Below are 26,411 nucleotides of genomic sequence, written 5' to 3'. Positions count from 1 at the left end.
GAAAAGATCTTCACCAACCTACATCAGATAGAGGGCTAATATCCAATATATACAAAGAAATCAAGAAGTTAGACCCCAGAAAACCAAATAACCCTATAAAAAATGGGGTGCAGAGCTAAACAAAGAATTTTCACCTGAAGAACTTCAAATGGCTGAGAAGCATCTTAAAAAATGTTCAACTTCATTAGTCATTAGGGAAATGCAAATCAAAACAAACCTGAGATTTCACCTACACCAGTCAGAATGGTTAAGATTAAAAACTCAAGAGACAGCAGGTGTTGGTGAGGATGTGGAGAAAGAGGAACACTCCTCCACTGCTGGTGGGGTTGCAAATGGGTACAACCGCTCTGGAAATCAGTCTGGCGGTTCCTCAGAAAACTGGGGACCTCACTTCCGGAGGATCCTGCTATACCACTCCTGGGCATATACCCAGAGGATTCCCCAGCAGGTAATAAGGATACGTGCTCCACTATGTTCATAGCAGCCCTATTTATAACAACCAGAACCTGGAAAGAATGCAGGTATCCCTCAAGGAAAGAATGGATGCAAAAAATGTGGTCTATATATACAATGGAGTACTATTCAGCCATTAGAAACAATACATCATGAAATTCTTAGACAAATGGATGTGGCTGGAGAACATCATACTAAGTGAGGTAACCCAGTCTCAAAAGATCAATCATGGTATGCACTCACTAATAAGTGGATATTAGCCTAGAAAATTGGAATACCCAAAACCTAATCCACACATCAAATGAGGTACAAGAAGAACGGAGGAGTGGCCCATGGTTCTGGAAAGACTCAGTGTAGCAGTAAAGGGCAAAACCAGTACAGGGAAGTGGGAAGGGGTGGGTGGGAGACCAGGGGGAAGGAAGGGGGCTTATGTGACTTTCGGGAAGTGGGGGGGGGCAGAAAAGGGGAAATCATTTGAAATGTCAATAGAAAATATATCGAATAAAAAAAATAAACCAATAAAAAAAAAAGAAGGAAGAAAAAAAAAGAAGTAGGTAAAAGTCAGCACTTAGGAAGATGCACCAAAAAGAAACAATGTTTGGGAATTATCTATCAAGTAATGGAAAAAAATGAACAGGGTGAGATTCAGGGAAAAGCCTTAGTAGATGCGAAGAGACTTCCACATAAGAACATGGAAAAGAAAGTTCTTGAAGACTGTGGGAACGGATGTGGGGACTTCTCTTGAAAAGAATTAGTGTCACTTTATCTGAAGACAAAGGACATGTTGGAGAACTGTGTGGGGAAACAGAAGATCTGAGGTCAAGGGTTAAACCAAGGAAAGAGCATGCCAGACACCAGGGCTAGAACAGGCACAGAGGCAGGGTCTGAACCAGGGAGCTAAGGACAGGTTAACAGGCAATATACACAGGAAATGCTATAAACATGACAGTCTGCTGGAATTGCTTTAGCTGAGGAAGTTTTATAATATGCAATAGAACACTTAGCCTATGTGAACACCACTGACAAGTAAGCCTTTTGATTATTTTGGTAAACATCGGCAAGATCTACAAAATGAGGTAGCCATTCTGAAACTGTTGCCGTCCTTTTATAAGTAAACTAGAAAATATTGAACTCTCCCATAAAGTCACAAGTAAGACATCACTTCCACTGAAAACTGAATTTAAAATACACAGTCCTAGTTCAACCTGACCTAGCAACATATATGAATTTGTGATTATAAATGGCCATTCACATTATTATAAACTAGTAATAATAACAGAAGGAACTGTATTTTTAATCTATAGACCTGTGAGAATGAATTGAAGTTTAATTTAACAAACATTGACATTCCTTTCTTTTGTTAGTTTCCAGGAATTTATCTTGGTTTTGAGAGAAACATTAAGAGCCCAAGAGTTCATGATAAACTAAATCCAGAGCCAAGACTGAGAAGCCAGAGCACTCTGGACAGGCATTCTTGGGAGGGAAGTCTAAGCCAAGCACTGCTGTTTCTTTTTCTTTATTTGAAATCTGTAGCCTAGTAATTTCCCTCACACACAGACATTCTGAAAACCACTTTTCTGGCAACTAAAAGCTAGTAGAATTGCCAACACTTGACATTATTCTGTGCATTAACTTCTTTATCAACATGTCCCTATTCAATCAGTGTCCCACTAGAGTAAAATCCTTAGAGGACAGACACTTCAATGATGTGTTTGTTTTACAAATTATCCTGTAAAAAAAATGATTAGACTGCAGAAAGTTAAAATATGGATTAATTAGAAGAGAATCAAAAACAGACTCATGTATAACAAAAATAGCAAGTCTGATTTTTTTGGTTATTTTTTGGTTTTTTTTGTTTTTGTTTTTGTTTTGTTTTGTTTTGCTTTTCAGAGACAGGGTTTCTCTGTGTAGCCCTGGCTGTCCTGGAACTCACTTTGTAGACCAGGCTGGCCTCGAACTCAGAAATCCACCTGCCTCTGCCTCCCAAGTGCTGGGACTAAATGCGTGCGCCACCACCGCCCGGCAAGTCTGATTTTTATTAGAAACACATTTTATCGATTATTTCTAAGAAATAACTATATTTGGTTTACTAGATCAGTAATAAAAATAAGACAAAGTAGTGTCAAAAGTTTATTAAATTCTTTATTATTTAGTTTAAGCCACACATGGTGGCACACAGCTTTAATCCCAGCACTGGAGAGGCAAAGGTAGGATCTTTGAGTTTGAAGCCAGTCTGGTATACAGACAGAGTTCCAAGACAGCCAAAACTATGGAGAGAGATCTTGTCTTTAGAAAACAAAAACAAAACAACAAAAAAACCCTCCAACAACAACAAAATAAATGAATCGTTTTGAATAAAACAGGCTCAAAGTTTCTAAGTAATGTGTATTTGTTGAAATTAGACTGGCTGCAATTTTAATTAATAGTTGTGTGTTCCTTCACGGTACAAACAGACTCATGCTGAAGATTAATACAGAGGAGATGTACTGGCTAGTTTTGTGTGTCAACTTGACACAGGCTGGAGTTATCACAAAGAAAGGAGCTTCAGTTGGGGAAGTGCCTCCATGAGATCCAGCTGTGGGGCATTTTCTCAATTAGTGAGCAAGTGGGGAGGGGCCCCTTGTGGGTGGTACCACCTTTGGCCTGATGCTCTTGGGTTCTATAAAAGAGCAGGCTGAGCAAGCCAGAGGAAGCAAGCCAGTAAGAAACATCCCTCCATGGCTTCTGCATCAGCTCCTGCTTCCTGACCTGCTTGAGTTCCAGTCCTGACTTCCTTTAGTGATGAACTGCAATGTGGAAATGTAAGCTCAATAAACCCTTTCCTCCTCAACTTGCTTCTTGGTCATGATGTTTGTGCAGGAATAGAAACCCTGACTAAAACAAATTGGTACCAGCATAGTGGGGTATTCCTGTGACAACCTGACCATGTTTTGGGGAGGACTGTGGAAGGACTTTGGAACTTTGAGGTAGAAAAGCCTAGAATATTAAGAGCTCGGTGGAAAGTTCTGTAGGTACTTGGAAGACAATGTTAAGAACAGTGCAAAAGATGGAGGCCTGGCTTGTGAAATTTCAGAGGGAAGATTAAAGACTTACAGTGGCCATGTTTTGATTGTGAAGATTCTGTGGTTTTGGATAGCTGGGGCTGAAGAATCAGCTGTAACAAGATACCAGAACCACTAAAGCAAACCTTTGTGTTACTGGGACTATTGATGCTGGTTAGCTGGAGCTAAGAAATTAGCGGTGATTAAGAAGAGACCAGCATCACTGAGATGAAATCTCCTTGGAAGTGTTTTCTGAGAGCACAGAGAGTGTGTTCCAGAGATAGCCACAGTTGTATTTTGTGTTGTGGCTGGACTTGGTACTGTGTAAGAGTCACCCAGATGGTACTGGTTTTGAAGGCATGAAGGGGTCATGAAGAGCAGCTGAGGCTCTTGGCACAGTGAGAGGCCATGGAAGGCCATTGGTGAAGGTGCAGCCTCAGCTGCAATTGATGGCCCAGGACTTGAAGGGGTCATGCATAGGAACAGAGGCTTGTCACCATGAAGAGAGCCTTTGAGAGGCTATTGGTGAAGCCTAACTACAGTGGAAGTCAGCAGCGTTTTAGAGTTATCCAGTACCATGCGATAACCACCAAGAACAGCAGCAGCAGTGGGGTACAGGCAGCTGGAGCCTAGAAGACAAGCTGTGTGCTACAAAGGGCAGAGCTGGAAAAGTGACCCACACCCTTGAAGGAGCCCGGAAGATTGTAAGTTAGATCCCAGACATTGAATCATTGGAAATTTGAGTTTTGCTTTTGGTTGTGACTGTGCCCTGATATGTTTCCCTCTTGAAGGAAGAAAGTATTTTAATGGAACCCACAGTTCCACTAAAATACAATAAAGATACTGGACATTTTAAGGTGATTGAACTTTAAAGGGTTGAGGCTGAATAGTGATGTGTTTATGTGTCAAGTTGACAAGGGGTCAATTGTACTGGCTAGTTTTGTGTGTCAACTTGACACAGGCTGGAGTTATCACAGAGAAGGGAGCTTCAGTTGGGGAAGTGCCTCCATGAGATCCACTAATTTTCTCAATTAGTGAGCAAGTGGGGAGGGCCCCTTGTGGGTGGAGCCATCCCTGGGCTGGTATTCTTGGGTTCTATAAGAGAGCAGGCTGAGCAAGCCAGGGGAAGCAAGCCAGTAAGAAACGTCCCTCCATGGCCTCTGCATCAGCTCCTGCTTCCTGACCTGCTTCAGTTACAGTCCTGACTTCCTTTAGTGATGAACTGCAAAGTGGAAGTATAAGCTCAATAAACCCTTTCCTCTCCAACTTGCTTCTTGGTCAAGAAGTTTGTACAGGAATAGAATCCCTGACTAAGACAGGAGACTACCATAAGAACATAAGATGTTCACTGAGATTCATGCAGATGCTTCTAAAACATATGTGTGGACCTTATAGCTAGAAATAAAGATTAATGATAGATGACTGGTAGACATAGTAATCATACCTTTGGTGGGATTATTTTGATAGTCTAACATCAGTTGGGGAAAGGTTCAAAAGATGTGAAAGTGTTTGGTGTAAGACACGAAGAAGAAACAAGCAAAGATGGAGGACGGTATTTCAGTCATAAAACTCCAAGAAACCTGACACAGATAAGAAAGTGTAGGGTATAACCACGGACTCAGCAAGATAGTTTGGTGAGAATACTGAACTTGTATGGTGAAGAAATGGAAGAAAGGATCTTTAGTCTGCATTATGGTAGATCTCGAAGAATCTATAAATATTGTGGAAGAGACAGGATGAGAACACGAGAGAATTTCTCAATAAATGTACAAACTGGCGCTACAGTTCAGTGAAGACACCTCTTTCTGAAAGCGGGGCTCCACGCAGCAATTTAAATTCAAAGCTTTGAAAGTTGAAGATGCTTGATTCTAAGAGACTGTTCTAGACTTACTTTTAAGTTTACTTTGGCCGATATTTGAGAGCCCAAATGACAAAAAGAAGCAACAAGGCCTAGTTGTTAATCTGATGCAGCAACCACACACATGTACATGTACAAACACAGGAACATATGAAAGTGTTCATGTTTTTAATGGCTACAGTAATGCTTTAAATTGTACAGGAAAATATATGGAAGCAACACAATAAAATAACTTACATTTATGCTCTGCATTTCTCTATGGGCATTAACATCCTTCAACAGATATTGTCTCACTGTTTTAAGAACTGCTATGAAATAATCTGATATTTCCACCACACCATTAATTTTGAAGAATCTTGAAAAATGGCTTTGTACATGTGCAGGACAGTTACTGAGAAGTGGAGGAGTGAGGACAGGGCAGTGGACAGGAGTGTGGGACATAATAAATACAATATTGCAGCAACAGGTAACCATTTATGAAAAGAGCTGGTGGTGGTGGCACATTCTTATAATACCATCACTAGTGAAGGCAGGGGCAGGTGGATCTCTGAGTTTGAGACCAGTCTGGTCTACAGAATGAGTTCCAGAGCAGCCAGAGCAACACAGAGAAACCATTTTGAAAAAAACAAAACCAACAAGAAACCAAAAAGCCTGAACAAGAAAATGCATATATTTATAAAGTACAATATGCTCTTAAAATATATATAAAATGAAAGTACACACACACACACACACACACACACACACACACCAGAGTTCAGATCCCAGTGCTCAGAGAGATACAAGTAAGGTGGAGTGTCTGTAGCCCCAGTGCCGAGGTGGAAGAATAGGTAGCTCTTGGGAGCTTTCTGGGCCAACCAATGTAGCAGAAATTGCACAGGTCTAGTAGGGAGTCCCAGTAGGGAGTGTCAAAGACTGAGGTGAAGAGCAAGAGGACAGACAGTTCATGCCAACCTCTGGCCTCCACATGAGCACACAAAGGCAGGTAAGGACACATACATACAAGCATGCACATACAAATGCATGCGTATATATGTACACACACACAGTAAAAACCAAAACTCCCAAAACGGGGTGGAGCTTTGTGGTCAAAGATGATCCCCTAACTCAGTGGTTCTCAACTTTCCTAATGCTGTGGCCCTTTAATACAGTTCTTCATGCTATGGTGTACCCTAACTATAAAATTATTTTGTTGCTACTTCATAACTGTAGTTTTGCTACTGCTATGAGTTGTAATATAAATATCTGATATGCAGGATATCTAATATATACCCCCCAGGGGTTATGATCCACAAATTAAGAACTGCAGCCCTAACTGGACAAGGGCACGTCCCAACTAATATCAAAAGACTGCGGTGCCTCAGTTGGTCTCCCACAGTCAGAATCTTCATGGGGGAGCTTATAGAAAATGGAGGACCATGGAAGTAGAGAAATGAATATCACGACATCTCTGAGCCCCAGGTTCAAACAGTGAAAAGGTGAGAGGAATGAGAAAACAGTATTACAAGTAAATGGTAACTTTGACTATTTCATTAGTACCTCATATCAAAAAGAGTGGATAGTATGCCTATCAACCTCCCAAAATACCACTCAAGGCCTTTAATATGAAGAATACCTTTAACATGAAGCAGCAGGTCAGTATAAAGTCACTACCACAGAAATCACCATAGACTTCAGAGGATGTGTACTGCCTATACTGAATCCTCATGATAAGCAATAAGCTCACATAGCCGAGGAAACAGGTAAAGCAAGGCCAGCACAAGTCCACTAGGTTCAGATCCTGCTCCTGGGAACAGTGACCATAGCTAACAGGTCCTGTGTCCTGAAGTACTATAAGAGTTCCTACATCTAAGATCCCAAATGTTGTGGCTATTCATGGTTGTCAACTTGACTATATCTGGAATGAACTCTGACCTGGATCTTGGCTTGGAGATCTTGAGGCATAGTGGTTATGGATCCCAGAAGACAGGGATAGCTCTAAATTCAAGGTCATCTGGGACAAAGTAAGTCGCAGATTCAGGCAGGGTGGCACACACATTTAATCTGGGCCATACCTTCTGCTAGAGACCTACATAAGGACATTGGAAGAAGGAAGATTCACTCTTTCTCTCTTCCTCACCTGCTTGCCTCATGGGACTCCAGCAACTGCTAGATCCTTGGACTTTCATTCACAGCTTCTGCTGACCATTGTTGGGAGTTGGCCTATAGACTGTAAATCATCAACAAATTCCCTAACTATATAGAGACTACCCATAAGTTCTGTGACTCTAGAGAACCCTGACTAATACACCATGCTGCCTTGAATTCAGGGCTCTGGACTTCTATCATATGGCTTAAATGCAGTTACGCACAGTATTCAAGATTACCACTTGACTCAAACCTAGATTTTTCTCATTTCTTCTTTTTTCTTTTTTTCTTTTATCTTTTGGTTTTTTCAAGACAGGGTTTCTCTGTAGAGTTTCTCTGGCTGTCCTGGAACTCATTCTGTAGACCAGGCTGGCCTTGAACTCAGAAATCCACCTGCCTCTGCCTCCCAAGTGCTGGGATTAAAGAAATGTGCCACCACCACCCACCTGATTTTTCTCATTTCAAAGGCTGTGTTCTTAACTTATTTTTGAAAACTGAGATCTGAGAATGGTATCTGCTACCAATGGAAATTATAGCATATATTAATTTTATGTTTTGAATTCTTTACTATAATACATATAATATATATATAATGTATATAATATATATGTCTAATAGTTAAGCTAACATGGAAAATCTTATACTAAAGAACAGCCAAAGAAATATGAAAATGGTACTTGAGCTATGTTATTTTTTAAAGAGAACATATGAGAATGAATTCTTAAAACTTTCTAGAGCAGCAGGTAAAGAGAATGAAAAGAACCCATGTTCTCCAGTTCAGGGTAATATCCAACAGAAATATCCAGACATCCAGATGCTCCACAGTTGTGTGCCTTGGCCTGGCAGGGACTACAGATTTACATTTATGAAATCGTAGTTTCTATTACTAATGTAGAGACCACTACACTGGGTCACATGACAATGGTCTAAAGCCAACAGAAGGCTGTTCAGAAGAGTGTGGAAACAGAAAAGATGATGACATCTAATGCAGAGGGATCCTGATATCTCTGCTTAACCTTGAGTGCATTCCATCAATTCATATGTGCACATTTCCTGTTGTATCTGCAAAAAAACTGTGTCCTTAAAATCACCCACTATTTCCAACTGCTACAATCTTTCTGTCCCCCCTTCAGGCTGTATACTCCAAAGTCTCTCAGTCTTTGAACCCAGCGCAGTTGTGGGTCTCTGTGCTAACTGCCATCTACTGCACAAAGCTTCTTTGATGAGGGCTAAGCAATACACTAATCTGTGAGTATAACAGCATATCCTTAGGAGTCATTTTATGCTATCTTCATTTAGCAAGACACTAGTGGTAGGTTTTCCCCTGGGCCTGACTTATGTAGCCTTAGGTGCCTGTCTCACTAACAGTGTCAGATATGGGTTCTATGTCATGGAACAGACTTAACAGCCAGCAAAGAGTAGCTTCTTACTGCCCTCCCATTTGTGCCACTATTAGCATCAGTCAGCATATCTTACAGGTAAGTCCTTATTATATTCTCAGGGTTTGTGGCTAGGTGACATTGATCTCTGCAGGACACAGTTTAGCCTTCCTTCAGGGTGACTTCTTGGTTTCTGATTACCTGAAAGACACTGTCCCTTAATGCACTCAACAAGATAGATACTCTGATCAGAAACCAGCTCTGACTTTCCTAAAGGCACTAATTGTTTTCTCTGGTTGACTAAATGCATCTTGAGACTGAGCATTATAATAAATCTAGGTTTGGGTTTACTGTTTTCTATCTTTTGAGTCCTCTGAGGCTCCTTTACCTGTGTCAAGATCTCTTCGATTAGTTAGAAACCTTTCGCTCACCTTCTCCCGATTCCTCTCCTTTTCCTCTCTTTGATGTGGAATCTGAGCAGACATTTATTAGCTCTTCTTTGCCAAGTATCCTCTTTCTTTTGGGGCTGAATTCTAGAAATATTATTTTTCAATTTAATCACTCAATTTGCTAATATTCTTTTTAACAGTGTTTAATTTGCTGTCAACCCTGTTGGTCTTTTAGTTAAGTATTGCATTTTCACTTTCGAAAGATCACTTCTACTTTCTAGCTGGCTTGTTTTTCATATTTTCAAGTCATTTTAGAAGTAGCCTAGGGACATGCCTTTAATCCCAGCACATGAGAGGCAGACAAGCAGGCAGATCTCTGAGTTTGAGGTCAGCCTGATCTACATAAAGAGTGAATTCTAGGACAGTTGGGGCTACACAAGAGAAAGCCTGTCTTGAAAACAAACAAATAAAAATACTCCCCCAAAAGTGGGTTAGGTATGCTCCACATTTATTGTCTTAATACAATTCTGAGTTTTTGTGCACATGACCAAATGTTTGCTGTGTCTTTTAGCTTTCACTCAGGGTGACTGAATTGTATCTTTATGTGTTAATTCTGGGTGTCTCTGTCTGTCTGTCTCTGTCTCTCTATGTCTCTGTCTCTGTCTCTGTCTCTGTCTCTGTCTCTCTCTCTCTCTCTCTCTCTCTCTCTCTCTCTCTCTCTCTCAGGAATGGGGATGAAAGTAAGTTAACAGCACCCCCCAACCCTGCAGAGGATTTAATTTTGCTTTCATTAGACATTTAGAGTCACTTAGGACTTAAGACTGTTTGTAATAGATTGTTAGCTGAAAGACTGTGGACTCTCACCTTGTTGGAAGATTCCTTTCTTCCTAGAACTGTGGACATTCCTACTCATGCCATCTATTACTATGTACCATGATCTGGGATAGTCTTCCTCTGCTGAGCTTAGGGTAACCCAATTTTTAAACTGGGCAATTTAAAAATAAACCCAATTTTATTTTTGTTCTCCTAGCCCTATAGGCTGAGGTCATTTAGCTAGTCTTTTGTTAGATTTTGTTTTTTCTGCTTTCAGAAGACCTTGGATTTTGTGAGAATTCCAAAATCAATGATCAAGTAACCTGCAAATACCCTTTGGGCTAAGGCCAGATAAGTACTTCATATATTTCTCTCAGTTCACACCTTTACTTATTCCCTGGTTAAGTATTACTGATATTTTTGCCAGCCATAAGAGCTCAGGAGAAGATGTTCTTACATTCTCTTCACCTTTTTGTTGTTGTTCTTCCTCCATGGGAAGATCAATTTAAACTTTCTAGTTGGCCATGTTGCCAGAAACTGATGTTTTCCATAACATGTTATTTTTTTGTCATCATTCCAAAATTATATATTTAATCTTTAGAAGGCTGCCCGTTTATGATAACAATGTGTTAGAAGGAACTCAAGTTTGCTGAAGGGGTTCTAGAAACAATTTTTCTAGTCAAAATCACAGTGGAATTCCATAATAATAAGTTGTTTAATGTTGGATCACACTGGAATCCCGAGTTGTGAAAGGACCGCTGGTCTGGGGACCAGGGCACTGGGTAGCTCTCCCACTCTGCTGGGTGGTATTCTCGGAGCTCCGGCAATGGCTGGCCTTGGACTTTCTCATGGGCAAGTCTGGCTGATGATCTGATAGGACCCAACTATGATGATTAGACATGCAGTGCAGTGTAACCAGAGCTCACTCATAATCAGAGCTTCTGGTACTCAGTATGCTCCTTGAGGCTACTTTACAGTCACATTGTAAATGGTCAACAACAGAGTCAGAAGTAGGCTTCCACTGTGGCCAATTCCTCAAAACAACAGGCAAAAGAAGTATACAAAGTTCTTATGCCACCAGAGTCATTTCTAAATGATTTCCTGGGTACTGAGCTATTAGTTCTCAGAATTTCATTATTCTTTAGTCTGTTGTGACATTTCCAGTTGGCTGATGTAACTAATAATATAATTTAGTGATTAATTATCTGATATTTTTTAAAAAAAATACTCAGATTTAAGAGCTACAATCACAACCCCTGCCAGGAGTTTTTGTGAGGAATCCTAAAAATACAGCTATTTCATCAATCATGTAAGAACGCCAATGTAATATTGTGCAGACTGAGCTGCCCCAAATCAGTTTTCATGTAACAGGTACATAGCGCAGAGCTATGGAAGGTTTCCAATGTGGCTGCCTGCTGCAGGATGCTGGCCGTGCGTAGTAGTCACATGAGTTACTAGACACATTTGACATTCTTGGCAATGTCACACACAAAAAAAGCGTCTTACGTAAAATAAGATCCTCAGAGCAGTCTGTCTTTCCAGATAGGAACACTGTTTATAACCAAAGTTTTAATGATATTAGTTTTTCCTCTGAGAGAATCTAAATTCTAAACAAATCAAGCAAGCAACATAAGGATGCACACACAGCCCCCATCATGTCTTTTCTTTCTATGTGGGAAAATCTAATTATTTCAATTTAGGATCTAAACAGCAAACTGTCTGCAATGTTTCCTTGCTGAATTATCATAAGCCACATGAAAGAGGAAGATGTGGCATACCACTAAATCAATTAAGGATGGCTTAAAGTGAGATTTTTCTTTTGAGTGAGCAGTAGAGATAACTCAAGAATGGAATCCTTGGCTATTGATGCTATACACATTTTATAGCCTAGACCTGAGAGCCATGAGGAGTTTTGTTTTGTTTGTTTTTTGTTTTTGATTTTTTTCGAGACAGGGTTTCTCTGTGTAGCCCTGGCTGTCCTGGAACTCACTCTGTAGACTAAGCTGGCCTCAAACTCAGAAATCCGCCTGCATCTGCCTCCTAAGTGCTGGAATTACAGGTGTGCGCCACCACTGCCCGGCATGAGGAGATTTTTTTTTTTTTTATCTTTTTTTATTTTTATACATATGGTCCCTATAATCATCATGCTCTATGCTTTATGCTAGCTGAAAGAACTGATAACTTAGGACTTAATTGTTGGTCAGTTTCAACAAAAGATTTTTTAAAAAGCACATTATAGATTACAATAAAATCATATTACTAGGGCACAAATAATGATGTTTATGTCATAAGTCTGGGAAACAAGTATTACATATTAACCATGGTGGTGCTTGTCAACAGGATTATATAGATGATCTTTTCTATTTTTAGGCTTTTCTACAATTCCAATATTTTGTAAAGGAAATGTCACTTAATATCTATCTTGTGGGAGACCAAACTGTGGGAAACCAGACCTTCAACAGCTCTCACCTTGAGAATCCACTGACCTTGCGGTTTACAGCAAGGTTTACAAGACTGATCTTGGCCTAACACCTGGGGTTGTCTAGGCGGAACCAACATTCCAGAAAAGCTGCTGGATACCACAGTCAGCATCTGCCCCATGACCTTTCCTCTTTCTGCGCCTTTAGCATTCCCCCTCAGCCCCTCCCTACTTCCGCTTAGGGTGTGTTCATAACCAGGCGTTCAGCTTTTCATTAAAGAGGCTTTGACAAGACACCTCTTTTGCTTGGCCTCGCTTTTCTTTCCCGTCCTTTTCTCTTTCATGCCGGTTTTCCTTGACTCCCCGAATAACTAGGTCCTGCGAGACAGGATACTATCTATCTATCTATCTATCTACCTACCTACCTACCTACCTACCTACCTACCTATCTCTATACATCCATTCATCCATCCAGGCATCCCTCTATGCACCATCTGTCTATCTGTCTGAAGCAAGGTCTCACATGAATGAAGCTTAGAATGATAGGAACGCCTGGCCTCCCTTCTCCTGCTTCCCGACTACAGGCACTTGCCATGATGCTTTACATTTTTTGCTCATCTATGCATATATTTATTTATTTATCCATTTCCTCTCTAGACTTTTCACTAAAAAAGTTACTTTTAAAATCCAAAGGAAAAGCACTTGTTCATTCTAGGAATATCAAGAAGAGGCCTACAACCAGTGATTTACCATGTGACATGGCTGTCCCCAAGATCCATGGACTCCAAAGTTAAAGAGAGTCTCTGATTTATGTCACCAAAAGACCCCACTCTTTATATAGCCACTAAGGCACCTACAGCCTGGCATCTGCTACAGCCCTCTGCTGAACACTTATTTCTTCCATGTACTAGCCGCGCACCACAGGTTTGAAGTATGACTTTTAGTAACAGCACTGAAGACAAAAACACAGAGTAGGGGCTAGCAGGTCCACAGAAGAGCCTCTGCTTTGGCTTTCTTTTTGCTAATTTATTCCTTTATTAAGAGCAGTTAAACACCACACACTTTGTTAGATCATTTCATGTCAATGTGACACATTTTAGAAGAGAAAACTTGAACTAAGAAAATGCCCCCTCCCCCCTGGCCCTTGGGGCATTTTTTTTTTTGAATGATCCACTTGGGAGGGCTCAACTCACTGCAGGTGGTGCCACTTATGGCTTGGTGCTTCTGCTGCTAAGAGAAGGTAGGAAGAGCAATTCATGAAGGAAGCAAGCAGTGTTTCTCAGTGTCCCAGCTCTACAAAGAATAATAGGAGGAAAACTCCAATACAAGGAGGGAAACAACACCCTGGAAAAAGCAAGATAGTTACCTTCTTTCATCAAACTCAAAAGAAGATAACCACTCAAATATAAAAATAACATAAAAAATGACAGGAAGTAATAATCACTATTCCTTAATATCTCTTAGTCAATGGACTCAACTCCCCAATAAAAAGACATAGACTAACAGATTGGATAAGGAAACAGTACCCTACATTTTGGTGCATACAGGAAACACACCTCAATGTCAAATACAAAAACTACATTAGAGTAGTTCTATGAAGCCACAATTACGCTGATACCATAACCACACAAAAATCCAACAAAGAAAGAGAACTTCAGACCAATTTCCCTTATGAACATCGATGCAAAAATACTCAATAAAATTCTTGCCAACCGAATCCAAGAACACATCAAAACGATCATCCACCATGATCAAGTAGGTGTTATTCCAGGGATGCAGGGATGGTTCAATATACCGAAATCCATCAATGCAATCCATTACATAAACAAACTCAAAGAAAAAAAACACATGGACATTTCATTGGATGCTGAAAAAGCATTTGACAAAATTCAGCATCCTTTCATGCTTAAAGTCTTGGAAAGAACAGGAATTCAAGGCCCATTCCTAAATATAGTAAAAGCAATATAGAGCAAACCAGTAGCCAGCATCAAACTAAATGGAGAGAAACTTGAAGCAATCCCACTAGACAGGGCTGCCCACTTTCTCCTTATCTTTTCAATATTGTACTTGAGGTACTAGCTCGGGCAATTAGACAACATGAGGAGGTCAAAGTGATACAAATTGGAAAGGAAGAAGTCAAACTATCACTATTTGCAGATGATATGATAGTCTACCTAAGTGACCCAAAAAACTCCACTAGAGAACTCTTACAGCTGATAAACAACTTCAGCAAAGTGGCAGGTTATAAAATCAACTCAAGCAAATCAGTCGCCTTCCTATACTCAAAGAATAACCAGGCTGAGAAAGAAATTAGGGAAATGACACCCTTCACAATAGCCACAAACAGTATAAAGTACTTTGGGGTGACTCTTACCAAACGTAAAAGATTTGTATGACCAGAACTTCAAGACTCTGAAGAAGGAAATGGAAGAAGACCTCAAAAAATGGAAAAACCTCCCATGCTCATGGATCAGCAGGATTAATATAGTTAAAATGGCCATTTTGCCAAAAGCAATATACAGATTCAACACAATACCCATCAAAATCTCAACTCAATTCTTCATAGAGTTAGAAAGAGCAATTCTCAAATTCATCTGGAATAACAAAAAACCCAGGATAGCTAAAACTATTCTCAACAACAAAAGAAATTCTGGGAGAATCAGTATCCCTGACCTTAAGCAATACTACCAAGCAACAGTGTTAAAAACTGCATGGTATTGGTACAGTGACAGGCAGGCGGATCAATGGAACAGGACTGAAGATCCAGAAATGAACCCACACACCTATGGCCACTTGATCCTTGACAAAGGGGCTGAAAACATCCAATGGAAAAAAGATAGCCTTTTCAACAAATGGTGCTGGTTTAACTGGAGGTCAGCATGTAGAAGAATGTGAATTGATCCATCCTTGGCTCCTTGTACTAAGCTCAACTCCAAATAGATCAAGGACCTCCACATAAAGCCAGACACTGAAGCTAATAGAAAAGAAACTGGGGAAGGCCCTTGAGGACATCGGTATAGGGGGAAAGTTCCTGAACAGAACACCAATAGTGTATGCTCTAAGATCAGGAATTGACAAATGGGACCTCATAAAATTACAAAGTTTCTCTAAAGCAAAGGACACCATCAAAAGGACAAATCGGCAACCAACAAATTGGGAAAAGATCTTCACCAACCCTATATCAGCTAGAGGGGTAATATCCAATATATACAAAGAACTCAAGAAGTTAGACCCCAGAAAACCAAATAACCCTATTAAAAATGGGGTACAGAGTTAAACAAAGAATTCTCACCTGAAGAACTTCTGATGGCGGAGAAACATCCTAAAAAATGCTCAACTTCATTAGTCATCAGAGAAATGCAAATCAAAACAACCCTGAGATTTCACCTTACACCAGTCAGAATGGCTAAAATTAAAAACTCAAGAGACAGCAGGTGTTGGCGAGGATGTGGAGAAAGAGGAACACTCCTCCACTGCTGGTGGGGTTGCAAATTGCTACAACCACTCTGGAAATCAGTCTGGCGGTTTCTGAGAAAACTGGGCACATCACTTACAGAGGATCCTGCTATACCATTCCTGGGCATATACCCAGAGGATTCCCCAGCATGTAATAAGGATACATGTTCCACTATGTTCATAGCAGCACTATTTATAATAGCCAGAAGCTGGAAAGAACCCAGGTATCCCTCAACAGAAGAATGGATGCAAAAAATGTGGTGTATATATACACACTGGAGTACTATTCAGCCATTAGAAACAATGAATTCATGAAATTCTTAGGCAAATGGATGGAGCTGGAGAACATCATACTAAGTGAGGTAACCCAGTCTCAAAAGATCAATCATGGTATGCACTCACTAATAAGTGGATATTAGCCTGGAAAACTGGAACACCCAAAACATAATCCACACATCAAATGAGGTACAAGAAGAATGGAGGAGTGGCCCCTGGTTCTGGAAAGACTCAGTGTAGCAGTATAAGGCAAAACCAGAACAGGGAAGTGGGAGGGGGTGGGTGGGAGAGCAGGGGAGGGAAGGGGGCTTATGGGACTTTCGGGGAGTGGGGGGCCAGAAAAGGGGAAATCATTTGAAATGTAAATAAAAAATATATCGGGGAAAAAAAAAAGAAGCCTGAAGGGTATATAAGGTGTTTTATCCCTAGGTTTACATTAAGAAAAAGGAGTAACCGAGGCTTAAATAACTTCCCTGCTAGTAACTGAAATGAAGAGTTTTAATATTTTCTTACTTATTTTGAGGATATATTTTTTAATATATTCTATTCAAAAACTAAAATATTCTCTCTCTCTCTCTCTCTCTCTCTCTCTCTGTGTGTGTGTGTGTGTGTGTGTGTGTGTGTGTACATGAGGACATTCATGCATCTTTGTGCTACAATGTGTTGTCAGTGGGCAGCTGTGGCGCGGGTTGGTACCTTTCACCTACTCTTGCAAAGATTCTTGGACTCAGACCCGCAGGCTTCCACAGGAAGCCATTACCCGCTGAACTTCTGCACTAGCCCCCAAATAGTCTTACAGTGCTACTACATAAGGAATGGACTTTTACAGCCAGAATTACTATTAAATTAGAATCACCAAAGTTATGTATTTTTGGTGTCTTCAGATCAACAGGTATAGTACATGAAAATTCATAGGGAAGACTGATGTATATTAGACAAAAATTTGCCATTTGAAATTATCTAAAGGCTTTAGAATATTGTTTACCTGACTCTAAGTATATTACTGAATTAAACAGTTATATATTGCTAACACAAGAAATCATCTAGTTTCCAGAATGCTCAAATAACTTGGTCTTAAACTGAAATAAAATGCTTTAAAAAGCCAGATATGCAGCTACACAGCCCAATCGAAAAAGCTTTCCTGAATAGGTTCACAAGAATATTCAGCTCAACTGATATATAACTCTACAAAGCCAAAGTCAAATAACACTTTCCAATTTCTTTTCATGTGCAGACCTTACTATACAGAAACACACACAGAAATTGTGGATTTGTTCCAAGAGTTAACCTTGGAATATCTGTTGACTGCGAAGGCAGGCTGAATTCTGATATGCACTAAAACATACTCAAATTCTACTTTGTTTCTATAACTCTGTGTTGTAAGATGGCTTCTGGTATAATATCCCATTTATAATCCCAAGAAGAAGTTCCATTGCTTAAAAATGTCAAAGTAACAGTTTTTACAAATATAAAGTGGTGCGTTATGAAATTCATAAATCTTTCATAATAATTAGTTTTTATTACTATATCACCAATATTTCCCAATTTTAAATCTACTTTCAAAGTAGACTTAGAGGACATACAATTCCAAGAAAAGGTAATTCATAATTCATATAATAAACAGGCTCTAGGAAAGGCTGCATCAAACCAGACACACAATACACAGTTATAATAAAATAGGGTTTGTGGTTTTATGCTCTTGCATCACCACAGTCTAATGTTGAGGTTCTGTTTATTGCTACATATTGTAATGCTAAATTCTATACCCTTAGGCCTAAGAGTGATACTCAAGTTTACAGCTTTTGTTGTGCAAAACTTGTTCTTTAATTTAAAACTATTGGTTAAATAAAAATGGCTATAGCCAATTACTGGAGGGATTAGAGATAGGTGGGGTTTTGAGTTACTTGGTTGAGCTTAGGAGAGGGAAGAAGGAGGAGGAGAAAGAGGAGGAGGAGGAAAAGGAGGAGGAGGAGCCACAAGAGAAGATGTACCAGGAGCACATGGCCAGGAGAAAGAGCAAGTATTTGGAGAACATCACTGGGGAGGTAGCCAGGCCAGGAGTTACCCCCATGTAATTGTCAAAACCAAATAAAATAACCATAGTCTGAGTCTCATTTATGTGTAAGCTAGTTGAGGCTAAGCTTAAATTGTTTGTACTACAGTCCCATGGGATCAAATGTCCTCTTCTGCTGTGCAGTTGTACATACAAACAAAACACCCATAAACATGAAATACAAAAAAAAATCTTTTAAAAAGAGAAAAATAAAACAGCCCACTAAACTATTTAAGCACTACTAGGAAAGATACTGCAAAGTTATTTAGATTTCTGGAGCTGGAGAGCTGTCTCAGCAGTGCTTTCTGCCCTTCCTGAGATGCCCTTCTCAGTGTTCAGTTCTGAGAGCATACAACCCCCTGTACCTCCAATGTCAGGGCAGTCTATTACCCACCCCTTAGGCTCTGTATGTACCTGTACACATGGAGTGAGAACACATGTATATGCACACACAGAAAACAAATATCTTTATAAAGCAATAGTGTCTAGCTCTTGGCTTGTAAAGTCAAACAAGAATTTGAATTAAAGAAGAGACTTCAGGTCTCAAGAAAGGCAAGTAGAACAGCCTGTGATATTAGGAAGCGGAAAATGGCCTTAGGAATGGAGGCAAGTTGAAAAGACACAGGAGCAACCCCAAAAGAGTTATCCATGACTAATGTGGAAAAAAACAGTACAATTACATGATAAATTTATGACTCTGAAATGAAGAATAATACAGATTTTCATAAGCCCATACTGAAATAAAGAGTAGACATTTAGATCTCTTTCTTTTTCTTCCTCTGTACTTCTAAAGAGATTACTTTTATTCAAAATAATAAAAGCAGCAGAAGCCAATGAAAACAGAATGTTACTATTACAATATCATAGTAAATAACTAAAGGAAAGATCTACCATCTACCAGTGGGACATGCTGACAAGAAATAGGATATATGAACAGTCTAACAGTGTCTGTCTGCAAACTGGAGGAAATGGACAATTTCCTAGACAGATACCAAATACCAAAATTAAATCAGGATCAAATAGATCATCTAAACAGTCCCATAACCCCTAAAGAAATAGAAGGGGTCATAGAAAGTCTTCCAACCAAAAAAAGCACAGGACCAGATGGTTTCAGTGCAGAATTCTATCAGACCTTCAAAGAAGACCTAATACCAATACTCCTCAAACTATTCCACAAAATAGAAACAGAAGGAACTCTACCCAATTCCTTCTACGAAGCCACAATTACACTGATACACAAAACCACCCTTCACAATAGCCACAAACAGTATAAAGTACTTTGGGGTGACTCTTACCAAACGTAAAAGATTTGTATGACAAGAACTTCAAGACTCTGAAGAAGGAAATGGAAGAAGACCTCAAAAAATGGAAAAACCTCCCATGCTCATGGATCAGCAGGATTAAAATGAGCATGATAGTTAAAATGGCCATTTTGCCAAAAGCAATATACAGATTCAATGCAATACCCATCAAAATCCCAACTCAATTCTTCACAGAGTTAGAAAGAGCAATTCTCAAATTCATCTGGAATAACAAAAAACCCAGGATAACTAAAACTATTCTCAGCAACAAAAGAAATTCTGGGGGAATCAGTATCCCTGACCTCAAGCAATACTACAGAGCAATAGTGTTAAAAACTGCATGGTATTGGTACAGTGACAGGCAGGCAGATCAATGGAACAGGACTGAAGATCCAGAAATGAACCCACACACCTATAGCCACTTGATCCTCGACAAAGAGGCTGAAAACATCCAATGGAAAAAAGATAGCCTTTCAACAAATGGTGCTGGTTCAACTGGAGGGCAGCATGCAGAAGAATGCGAATTGATCCATCCTTGTCTCCTTGTACTAAGCTCAACTCCAAATGGATCAAGGACCTCCACATAAAGCCAGACACTCTGAAACTAATAGAAAAGAAACTGGGGAAGACCCTTGAGGACATCGGTACAGGGAGAAAGTTTCTGAACAGAACACCAATAGTGTATGCTCTAAGATCAAGAATTGACAAATGGGACCTCAACATTTCTAAACTGTAAAGGAATGAAGAGTGACTGTGTAGAGCAGCACTGTAACACCCAAGCATGTGACGCCAGGTGAGCCAGCAGACACACCGGCCTGCTGACAGTGTGTGAATAATGCCATTTCTGTGTGGATGTTTCCAAAACATGTTTTGAGAAACCAAACTCAAGTTGACAAATAATTTTACAAAACATTAATCAGGACTCTTTAAAGCAGTGTTCTCAACTTTCCTAATGCTGCAATCCTTTAATACAGTTCCTTTTGTGGTTTACCACAACCAAGAAATTATTTTGTTGCTACTTTATAATGGCAATTTTGCTACTGTCATGAATCATAATGTAAACGCCTGATACGCAGGATACCTGCTATGTGAGCTTCAAAGGGGTTGAGAAGCACTGCTTTCAGGGTGATGAAAGATACAGGACGACTAGGAAACAGTCAGAGCTGAGAACCGCAAAAGCCTAAAGGCAATGTGGTGCCTTAAACAGAAAAAGGATCCGAGAAGAACAGAAAGTCAAATTCCAGCAAGGGAATGACATCAGCCAACCGCAGTTAAGTACCATCACGGTCACAGTCAAGCACTAATTGCTTGCACCACTGTACTCTGATTGATCTTAATGTTGTAAGTACTTGAAAACTCAGAATTATGACCTGTGGCAAGTATAAATTTTTTTCAAAATTGGGATTTGAGATGTCTCAATAGGCAAAGGTGCTTGTTGTGCACCCTGATTAAGTCCCACCCTGGAATCCATGGAGACAACCAACTGCTGTAGAACACATTTGTAGCCCAGCACCTTCCAACAAAGGGGGGCAGAGGCAGGACAGTCAGCTGGAAGCTTGTGGGCCGTCTAGCCTACAAGAGAGTCCTAGCCTCAAACAAAAGGAGACATCTGACCCTCACAAACATGCCCTTGTCCCCTCATATAAACAAACAAACAAAAAATGTTCAAGGTCATTAGAAATGAAGTAAATATGCTTTAAAATTATTTCAAAATAAAACAATTTTAAAACATGGATCATCTGAAAGCCTAGAAAACACAATGACAACCAACCCCACATTTTAGAAGCTGGTTTTATCATTCAGGTTTAGGACAAACCCAATTATTTGTACATGATACACAGAATATTAAAAAGAAGAAAATAATTTCTGATACAAATCTCTAATTATGACACAAAAGACTCCAACATGGTTTGTTTTCATCTACATATAGATTGAAACAGGGTCTACGACCCTAAGCCAGGCCCTCTCTCCCAGGTTACAACTGGTGTCAAAAGGCAGACAGATACCAGCACAATCTGGTGTAGGTGACTGGACAGGGCCAGGAGAGCAGGCACTGCTCAGGTCTCCTTCTCGGCCATGTACTACAAAGCAGGGCCTACCCTACCCAACACCATACCCTACTCTAGCAGAGATTTCAACACAGGGGGTACTCACAGTTATTAGCTCAAAACTTTAGTAACACACTTAAGTAAAAAGCCTTTCTATTCCAGGAGAAAAAGTATCATATATTTAACAGGATTTTAATATAAGAAACAATCTCTTGGGAAAATTACATATAAAATCATCTTACTAAACTTATTTCAAGTGTCTACTGTCAATGCAGCTTCCTTCCACTCTGAGTTCCATCTTTAACTGTGTGAACTGTCACGCGTACGCTCATGCTTTCCTTTCCTTTGAGCCATTATGGGAGATTTAAAGTTTTGGCAACTTCCTTAAACATATACTCCCCTGACTTAAATTTTTCATCAAGGACTCACCTTCATTTCAAATCACTGGGAGATACAGCCCAAATAATCTCTGAACTGCACCACAAAGCAGCTATGGGGCATTGCTTTTATTGCTTACAACAATAATATGTTTTACAATTAATATACTGCTGCTTTGTATCGGTGCATATTCTTTAAGGCTAGATATATGATGTATGTTATTTTCTTGTTGTTGTTGTTGTTTTGAGACAGGGTTTCTCTGTGTAGCCCTGGCTGTCCTGGAACTCACTTTGTAGACCAGGCTGGCCTCGAACTCAGAAATCCGCCTACCTCTGCCTCTCAAGCGCTTCGATTAAAGGTGTGCACCACCACTGCCCAGCTATATGTTATTTTCTCAAACAGACTCCAATAACCATTTCAAAATCTAACAGATAAAAATACTCCATGCTTTGCAAAAACATGAGGGTGAATCTGTCTGCACAAGGTAACATGTTACAGCAGATTTACCACTGAAATAAAATTTATTATTATGTTAAATGGTAACCTATAGTATAACATGCAACTATATAAAAAAAGGAAATAGATTTAAGGGTTTCAAGCTGAACATTACATGGTTTATTATGAAATAGTTACAAAAATTTTAGTAGAGCTTTTTCTGAAGCTGTTTTTTTTTTCTGAAAAATCACAGTGACCCATAGAATATAGAAACTCATAAATAGTTCAGAAGTGTCTTGATGAGCTTGATAAATGTATTATTAGACTTTCTATGTCCTACTATAGAGTAAAGCCAAACATAAATGCCATAGGTGAGATGGTAAAGAGCTTGTCACATAAGTCTAAGGACCCCAGTTAGCATTCCCAGAATCCACGTAAAGCCAGATATGGTGGTGTCTGCAGTCTTCCTGTGGTGAAATGGGGTACAGAGACAGGAGAATGCCTGGAAGCTCCAAGGCCGGCTAGCATGAGAATGCATCTCAAACAAACGGGAAGGCTGAAACTAATATCTGAACTTGTCCTCTGACCTCTACACAGCTGCCTCCATGTGTGCACCTCTGTCCACATGCAGATATGCACTAATACACACATAACATTAAAGCAACAACAAAATCAAATAGGGATTTAATACAATCCAAACCAACACACAAATGTTTGTATGGGTCCTAGCATAGGTCTAAAATCCTTAAATGTCTTAAAGACTGTGCAATATAAAAAGAATGAAAAGTCGCTGTACACTTTAATTCAGTTATGTATTAAAGCAACACTAAGTTTTACCTGGGTTTTAAGTACTCATTAAGCTTACTTGAAAGCAATAATTGTGGTCCTGTTGGCATCTGACTTATTTTTCAGAAAAATTATCTCCTTATGTGAAAACTTTTTTTGGGGGGAGGGGGTGGTAACTGCCCAGAGCAAGTTTATAGAAAAAAACAAAACTGCCAATCATCATGAAGACGAGGAAAACAGGAGGAGGCATCGACAAGGTGGAAACCAGAGGCGTCCAGAGCCTGCCAAGAGCTGAGGTGATGGTAATTTGTGAGCGTAATTTGTGGGCGTGTTTAGTGTGGAAGCAGGAGGACCTGAGTTTGGATCCAGGTACTCACAGACATGCTGGGCATGCTGGCACGATCACACCTGCAGCCCCAGCACAGGAGGTGGAAGCACAGGGCCCCCTGCGGCGGTGTAGACAACCAGTTGGCTGCAGGTCCACGGAAGGACACTGCCCACATCGGAGGTAGGCAGCTGATGAGTGTCATCTGAAGCTGCCTTCTGCCCCACCCCAACATTAAATAAAGGACAATGCAACCCGGCAGAGCCAGTACCTTCACCTCCATCCTCCGCTCTTGTGGCAGTTTCTTTCTTCTGTTTTGCTGCTAAGAGTTCTCGCTTTAACTGCCTTGCTTCTTTTCTGAGCTCTTCACTATAAAGCAAAGAAGATATGTAAGTTTACAATATACTAACAGAAAAACTGGTTTAGCAAAAGCATAACGGTTTATTTTTAGACACACTAAATCAAAGAAAAATAGTCAATAAATTAAATTTCTGTTCTGTACATGCATTTGTAGATAATATTACATAAGCTGTTATTTTTCACAATAACAGTGTAAGTATCTATAAATATTTTCCCTCTCAAACACATGGAATAGAAGAAGGTAAGTGGCAGTTTGCATGAGATATCCTCTATAGTCTCGGCATTTGAATAATAGGTCTCAGGTTGATGGTGCTGTTTGGCTGAGGAGGTGTGGCCTTGCTGGAGGAAATAGTGTCACCGGGGACAGGCTTTTGCAGTTGAAAGATTTATGCTAAGTTGAGTTTTCTCTCTTGGCTCCCTGTTTGCTGCTTTGAGATGTGAGCGCTAGGCTCTTCCTGCTGCACATCCCCAGTGTGACAGTGACAGACTCTTACACCGCTGCTACCACAAGCCCAAAATAAACCCTTCTATATGTTGCCTTGGTCATGGTGCTTTCTCACAGCAACAAAAAAGGAACTAATTCAGTGTCTCATTAGGGTTTCCATTGCTTTGATGAAACACAATGTCCAAAAGGCAACTTGAGGAGGAACAGGTCTATTTGATTTACACTTCCATACAGCTGCTCATCATTAAACAAAGTCAGGACAGGAACTCAGCTAGGGCAGGAGCTGTTGGAGGCTGCTTACTGGCTGGCTTCATGGCTTGCTCAGTTACTTTCTTAAAGAACCTGTGACTATCAGCCCAGGGATGGAACTACCCACAATGGGCTGGGCCCTCCCCATCAGTATTTAATTATTAAAAAGCCTTCAGCCAGATCTTAGGGAAGCATTTTCTCAATTAAGTTCCCTCCTTTTGGATAATTCTAGTTATATGTCAAATTGACATAAGGCCAGCTAGTACATACAGCTACTGAAAACTGGCCCATTTTCTGAATTTACTAGTGAATTTAACACTAGTCTCAAAAGCTCTTGTGTCAAATCAAAATTTAAGAATGTATATTTTTGAGCCTAGGGCCTTTGTAGGCCCTAGGTTGACCTGAGGAGGGCTACATAGCTCACAGTGGCCTAGTTCCTACTTCCTCCTCCTGTCTATAGGCATGTACTAGTATACCTGACACACACAAAAGACTTTGAGTAAGTGCTGGTCATCAAATCTGGATATACATAAAATAGACTGACTTTAAACTTGTTTAATTACCAAAGTTTTACAAGTAATTACTACATTTATTAAGCAATTACTACATGATAGTTGAATAGCCAAAATTATTTAAAATTTATTTGATTATTCAAAGTTTTTAGTTCTTTGGCCATAGTTTGCTTATTTAAATTTTGTCAGCACTTGGGAGGCTGAAGCAGAAGGACTACTGTGAGTTAAGGCATGTCTAGGCTATATGATGAGTTCTAGGTCAGTCTGGGCTACAAAGTGAGACCGTGTTGTATCAACTCCCTGACCAAATTCTTAAATACTCACCTAATGCAACATTTGGCATGTAATTTCCTCTTTATGAAATCTTCCATGCTAGAGTATTCTAAAAATTAACATGTGGTGTCATGTGTAAAAGAGTGCTGACAAGTCATTAGTGAAGTGACCTGTTTCTGCAACAGTTTTAGGGCAGAAGATTCAAACTTACTTCCTGACAAAAATTACGAACTGTTCATATCACACACCTTAGTTTAGTTTATGAACTGTCCATATCACACACCTTAGTTTATGAACTGTCCATATCACACACCTTAGTTTAGTTTATGAACTGTCCATATCACACACCTTAGTTTATGAACTGTCCATATCACACACCTTAGTTTATGAACTGTCCATATCACACACCTTAGTTTGGCTATGGTTTACTACTCCCTCAGAGGCCATGGGGTGGATTTTTGTCCTCAGTCATAGTATAGGGATGGAGGAACTTTTAGGAGGTAGCAAGTGGGTGGATGAGGGAACACGTCATAGAAGCAGGGGGAGGGGAAGGGGATAGGAGGCTGGGGGGGAAGGAACCTGAAAGGGGGATAACATTTGAAATGTAAATAAAAAAAATATCCCCACCCCACCCAAAAAAAAGAGATAGGGAGTCCTTAGGACAATTGGAGGAGGCCAGTGCTAGTAGGAATTTATCTTTAGCTTCCCGTTTCAAGACATGATTTGTCTTTTAAACATGCTTTCGACACTGATGTTTACTATCAGGTTAATGTAGCTATGGTGGGGTCTTAACAAAGCTATTAGGCTGTTTGCCTGTATTATTAAATATATAATGTTTAATATTTAGTATTTATTTAATTTATTTAATATATTAAGTAATATAATACATATCTAGGTAACTAATGAAAATTCTAGACATGTTATAGCCTTAAAAGACAAGTATTCACTCTATTTACAGGAAAGCCAGACTGGATCCTGTATGCTTACAGAAGACTGGACAATCAAGCAGACACTACACCCTAATCTCCAGTTATT

The 26,411-nt window shown here is 39.8% G+C and overlaps 1 protein-coding gene across 4 annotated transcripts in view; it reads right to left on the bottom strand.

Annotated features, from left to right (window-relative positions):
* Positions 1-26,411, bottom strand: part of Cwc27 (CWC27 spliceosome associated cyclophilin) — a 180,172-nt gene that overhangs the window by 62,645 nt on the left and 91,116 nt on the right. For all 4 annotated transcript variants that reach the window (XM_052159394.1, XM_052159393.1, XM_052159396.1 and 1 more), the window contains one exon: positions 23,809-23,906. In XM_052159394.1, the coding sequence (XP_052015354.1) occupies positions 23,809-23,906 (98 nt within the window). The remainder of the gene's footprint in view (positions 1-23,808; positions 23,907-26,411) is intronic.

Source organism: Apodemus sylvaticus, chromosome 16 (assembly GCF_947179515.1).
Source record: "Apodemus sylvaticus chromosome 16, mApoSyl1.1, whole genome shotgun sequence".
NCBI lineage: Eukaryota > Metazoa > Chordata > Mammalia > Rodentia > Muridae > Apodemus > Apodemus sylvaticus.
Note: the sequence above shows the minus strand (reverse complement) of the source record. Positions and strands in the feature narration are given on the sequence as shown.